This window comes from Glycine max, chromosome 12 (genome assembly GCF_000004515.6).
Source record: "Glycine max cultivar Williams 82 chromosome 12, Glycine_max_v4.0, whole genome shotgun sequence".
NCBI lineage: Eukaryota > Viridiplantae > Streptophyta > Magnoliopsida > Fabales > Fabaceae > Glycine > Glycine max.
Genome location: NC_038248.2, coordinates 535,804 through 541,803, shown reverse-complemented (window position 1 = coordinate 541,803; position 6,000 = coordinate 535,804). Strand labels below are relative to the sequence as shown.

The window sequence follows — 6,000 nt, the reverse complement described above, 5'->3', positions numbered from 1 at the left end:
GCCTCTTGTACCGAAAGAGAAAAAGGAAAATACTAATCCTATGAAGAATCCGTTGAGTCCAAAGATGGGTCCAACAGACTAATCCCATCTTAAAAGGTAAGATCAAAACAGCATAGGGAGCGGTGAGGGTCGCAGAACAGAACCAAGAACAAAAGGGGACAGAGTTGTTTGTCAAAATCTCCAATTCCTTTGGCCAACAGCTCTGCTGTTCTTGAAAGTTGAGTGTTTGATTGCTTCATGAATCGGTCTCAATCAGGTGTTGGTCAGTTTTCAGTTTATTTGGGAGAAGAAAAGTTGCTTCAAATATTGCGTGCGCCAAACCAATACAGCAACAAATATAAGACCTTTCTTACATTCATATATAATAATAATAATAATAATAATTATGACAAATGAGATCGTGTTCCCATCTTTAGTCAACTATCCTGATCTCCCGTGCCAGAAAATTACATTGGATTTGTTGGCACGATGGAAGGGAATCAAAGTCAAATTTAAGCCAACATATATGAAATGTCTTGCTTCAACAAACAAACAGCTTGAGTTTCTCAACATTACAATACAATGACCAACCATGCATGTTATTCCTGCCTCCTTGCAAGGTTGGTGCTTTTCTTGGCTCTTTTTCAAGGCACTTCTGCCCAAACACAAGCTCAGGCTCTTCTCAGGTGGAAACAGAGTCTCCCTGCCCAATCCATTTTGGACTCATGGGTCATCAACTCCACTGCTACAACTCTAACTCCATGCTCATGGCGAGGTATCACTTGTGATTCTCAAGGCACTGTCACTATAATAAACTTGGCTTACACTGGGCTTGCAGGTACCCTTCTAAACTTGAACTTGTCTGTTTTCCCTAACCTTCTCCGTCTTGATCTCAAAGAAAACAATCTCACTGGCCACATACCACAAAACATTGGGGTGCTCTCAAAGCTCCAATTCCTTGATCTTTCCACCAACTTTCTCAATGGCACTCTGCCTCTTTCCATTGCCAATCTGACTCAAGTTTTTGAGCTTGATCTTTCAAGAAATGATATAACAGGGATATTAGATCCTCGGTTATTTCCTGATGAATCTGATAGGCCCCAAAGTGGCCTCATTGGTATCAGAAATCTCCTCTTCCAGGACACCCTGCTAGGTGGTAGAATTCCAAATGAAATAGGGAACATAAGAAACTTGACTCTGCTAGCTCTAGATGCAAACAACTTCTTTGGGCCTATTCCTTCATCTTTAGGTAACTGCACACATTTAAGCATTCTTAGAATGTCTCAAAACCAACTCTCTGGCCCAATACCCCCAAGTATTGGTAACTTAACCAATCTAACCGATGTGCGCTTTCAAATTAACAACTTAAATGGTACGGTGCCACGAGAATTGGGAAACTTGTCATCATTGATTGTGTTGCATCTTGCTGAGAACAACCTTGTTGGTGAATTACCACCACAAGTGTGCAAAAGTGGCAGACTTGTAAATTTTAGTGCAGCATACAATAGTTTCACAGGCCCAATACCAAGAAGCCTTAGAAACTGCCCAGCATTGTACAGAGTTCGACTTGAATACAACCGGCTGACAGGTTATGCAGATCAGGATTTTGGAGTTTATCCTAATCTCACTTACATGGACTTCAGCTATAATAGGGTGGAAGGTGACCTCTCTGCAAATTGGGGTGCTTGCAAAAACTTGCAATATCTCAACATGGCTGGGAATGGAGTAAGTGGCAACATTCCAGGTGAGATTTTTCAGTTGGACCAACTGCGGGAGCTTGACCTATCCTCCAACCAAATATCAGGAGAGATTCCTCCTCAGATAGTAAATTCCTCTAACTTGTATGAATTAAGTTTGAGTGACAACAAACTCTCTGGTATGGTACCAGCGGATATTGGAAAGCTTTCCAATTTGCGGTCCTTAGACATCTCCATGAACATGCTGTTGGGACCAATCCCCGATCAGATAGGGGACATCTACAACTTGCAGAATTTAAATATGAGCAACAATAACTTCAATGGCACAATCCCCTACCAAGTTGGAAACCTTGCATCTTTACAAGATTTTTTGGACTTAAGTTACAATTCACTTTCAGGACAAATTCCTTCTGATCTTGGGAAGCTTTCAAATTTGATAAGCTTGAATATCTCTCACAACAACCTGTCAGGTTCTATCCCTGACTCCCTTAGTGAAATGGTGAGTTTGTCAGCCATCAACCTCTCCTACAATAATTTGGAGGGTCCAGTTCCTGAAGGTGGCGTATTCAATTCTTCTCATCCCCTGGATTTGAGCAACAACAAAGATTTATGCGGGAATATTCAAGGTTTGCGTCCATGTAATGTTTCTCTCACTAAACCTAATGGTGGATCAAGTAACAAAAAGAAGGTTCTGATCCCAATTGCTGCTTCCTTGGGAGGTGCTCTTTTTATTTCTATGTTGTGTGTTGGGATTGTTTTCTTTTGCTACAAGAGAAAGTCAAGAACTCGAAGACAGAAAAGTTCAATTAAAAGACCAAATCCATTTTCAATTTGGTACTTTAATGGGAGAGTTGTGTATGGAGACATAATCGAAGCTACCAAGAACTTTGACAACCAGTATTGCATTGGGGAAGGAGCGTTGGGAAAAGTTTATAAAGCAGAGATGAAAGGAGGTCAAATATTTGCTGTTAAAAAGTTGAAGTGTGATGAAGAAAATTTAGACGTTGAAAGTATAAAAACCTTTAAGAATGAGGTAGAAGCCATGTCTGAAACACGACACCGAAACATTGTTAAGCTTTACGGATTTTGCTCTGAAGGGATGCACACATTTTTAATTTACGAGTACATGGATAGAGGGAACTTAACTGACATGCTGAGAGATGACAAGGATGCATTAGAACTAGATTGGCCTAAGAGGGTTGACATTGTCAAAGGTGTAGCCAATGCTTTGTCCTATATGCATCATGATTGTGCTCCGCCTTTAATTCATAGAGACATATCAAGCAAGAACGTTTTACTGTCCTCCAATCTTGAAGCTCATGTCTCAGATTTTGGAACTGCAAGGTTTCTGAAGCCTGATTCGCCTATTTGGACATCATTTGCCGGCACATATGGCTATGCTGCTCCAGGTGATTTTGTCTCTCTCACACTTTTTTATGTTTGAATTTATTTAGTACCACTTTGGTTTAAAGTTCTCGAGTGTGGATATTTATTTTTTCTCTACTATACCAAGACTAAACACAACTTTCTTCTTGTTTGCAATTGACTAATATTCACTGTGCTGCAGAACTTGCTTATACAATGGCAGTGACCGAGAAATGTGATGTGTTCAGCTATGGTGTTTTTGCTTTCGAGGTTCTTACGGGAAAGCACCCTGGTGAACTTGTTTCCTACATACAAACTTCTACTGAACAGAAAATAAACTTCAAAGAGATTTTAGACCCTCGCCTCCCGCCTCCTGTCAAGAGCCCTATTTTGAAGGAATTGGCATTGATTGCCAACCTAGCACTTTCGTGTCTGCAAACTAACCCTCAATCTCGACCAACTATGAGAAACATAGCTCAGCTCCTTGCAATGGATACTGCAGATATGAGATGACCCATGATTTAAGTTTTTTCTTTTTTGGCTTCGCGGTAAACAATTTTCTTGTGCATGTGTTTTAATTTGTCTATGTAGACACTTATCTTGTATATATCATATCATATCCTTCACCATAGTGATAGTTTTCCCCTGCAATGTATTGAATGAAATGGGTACAATATTTTGTTTTTGAACGATCCTGCGTTTGCTTGTAGATGACAAGGGGGACAAAAAAAATAGTTCTGTATGACGATTGGTTCTACCTTCAATGTTCCCTGTTTCTTTTCTGTAGTTTTTTTTTTTCTCACTTAGGCTTTTGATTTGACAATTGCACATGCAACTGACTTCAGTTAACTAATCATTTTAGTAAGAATTGTTGTTTATAGTGACTAGTGATGTTTGGTTTACACTTTACGTTCTTCTCTTCATTTTTTTTGAAGTGTAATTCTTCTCTTCATTTTATAGAACTTCAAAAAAAAAAAAAAAGACTTGGATAATATAAATAGGAACAACCGACCTGTATGATCTATTTTTTAAGGCTTAACTTTGGTAGGACATAATAGCATGTATTCCATAAAGAAGCCGTGGCGTGAATGTGAATTGAAACAAGGAGTTATGCTATATGTCACGAAACAAATTTGCACAATAAGATAGGATGTTTTTCTCCCTTGTTTTCAATAAGAAAAATACTAAATGGTACAAATTTAATTTCGTGCAAAACACACGAATGAGTTGGCAACTGATTTGGCACAATAAGATTAAATGTTTTTCTCTCTTTCTCTCTTTTTTATAATCTATTCCCTTTCCCGTGCCTCCAACCTCCCCCTGCTGCAACCAATCGAACTTGAATCATGTTGATTCACACACTCATAAATCATACAACTTCTTTGCTGCAAGATCTCATATCACTAGTTCAAATATTTTGATATCATCAAACTCGATCTGTTGTTGTTCCCTGTTTTTCACATTTGTCTTTGTCCTCATATGAACCACAGTGAACTATCGCATTGTACCTTCAACCTTGTCCCAAACCCCATCCCTTATCAGTTATCATCACAATCAAACTATGCACCGTGGGAGATGGTGAATATATTCCAGTGGTGACTATATATCAGTTGTAATCACAATGAATGCTGGCGGCGGTGACCCCACGTAACAAATTGTTTTAGCAAAGGAGAAGTGATATTCATTTTTTAAGGGAAAATTATGTTCTGATAGCTTTACATATTTTTATTTTAAAAAAGTAAACAGACAATTCGTGCATTTCATGCAAATTTGTTTCATAACATATAGCATAGCTCGTCCCTGAAATCAGTAAAACTGCCACACATTTGTTATTTTTCTAACAGTTTCAAGCTACCATAAGCTAACGTTAGAGACTCAATTGCAAAAATTGTAAAAGATCATAGACTTAATTAAATTAAAAAATCCCAAAAAATTCAAGACCTATTGATTTATTAAACATTAATTTTAATTCTTGATACATTGTATATACAAAGAGGGAGGAGAGATTAAGTTATCTAACTCTAAAAGAGTTACTCACCATCATCACATTTTGTTTTTATAAAATCTATTGACACTGTTAAATAATTAATTTTAACTCTTAGATTTTAAAACAATTGAATGGTGAAGTGTTCTCTTATGAAAAGATATGCAATTTATTTTAGATTAAAACATAAGAGAGAAGGGTATTGTAATACACAAATTTCTTAGGAAAGGAAAGAGTAATTTACTTTAACATGAGAGGGAGGTGATTTTTTTAGAATGTAGAGGAGGCCTAACGGCCTCTAAGAACAAATCCTAGGAGGAAACCTAACACCAAAGAAATCCTGCCATATAGTAAGCTAGTGGATACATGCCTCAGGTGAATGTGGATCTTTAGCTAGATAGTCATAGTCTTCCACAGAGTTACCTTCACGAAAAGCGTGGAAAATATGGACCTGTCCTGCGATGGCCTTAATTTGTAACCATCTCTTGAGACAGTCCAGGATAGAAGCATGAGGGTGGTATGGTTGTGCTTACCGGTAATCGACACCACATGCACCAATAGCACAATCACTTTCAATCCAAACTCTCTGATATCTCTTAATTATTTGAGGCAATGTCCCGCAGTATATATAATTTACTCTTAAAGTTATTTAGTTGTTACATGATTACTTTAAAAAGTCATGCGTATTCTTTTATGTTGACAATCCAAATGAGACGTAATGATTTAAATTTACTTTATGCAAACAAGATCAAAATCAAGATCATAATATATGTATATTAAATAAAATTACTTCTTTGAACTCAAGAAACAAAACAAAATAAAATAAAAAGATCATTAGGCTGGGATTGGGAAATATCCGGTAGATGACGATTTTGAATTTAGTTGATAAGCATAACAGATAATTAGATGAAAAGAACATTAAATTAAATGATGTTTGTGTGTAGCTTATTAATTAATCAATACAGATCTAACTAA

General features: G+C 37.2%; 1 protein-coding gene across 1 annotated transcript; it reads left to right on the top strand.

Annotated features, from left to right (window-relative positions):
* Window positions 1–3,919, top strand: LOC100814345 (MDIS1-interacting receptor like kinase 2). The gene is made up of 2 exons (XM_003540535.5): window positions 1–3,085; window positions 3,244–3,919. Exons 1-2 carry the CDS (start codon window positions 562–564, stop codon window positions 3,552–3,554), a joined length of 2,835 nt encoding a protein of 944 aa, XP_003540583.1. The 5' UTR covers window positions 1–561; the 3' UTR covers window positions 3,555–3,919.
* Window positions 3,920–6,000: the final 2,081 nt, after the last annotated feature.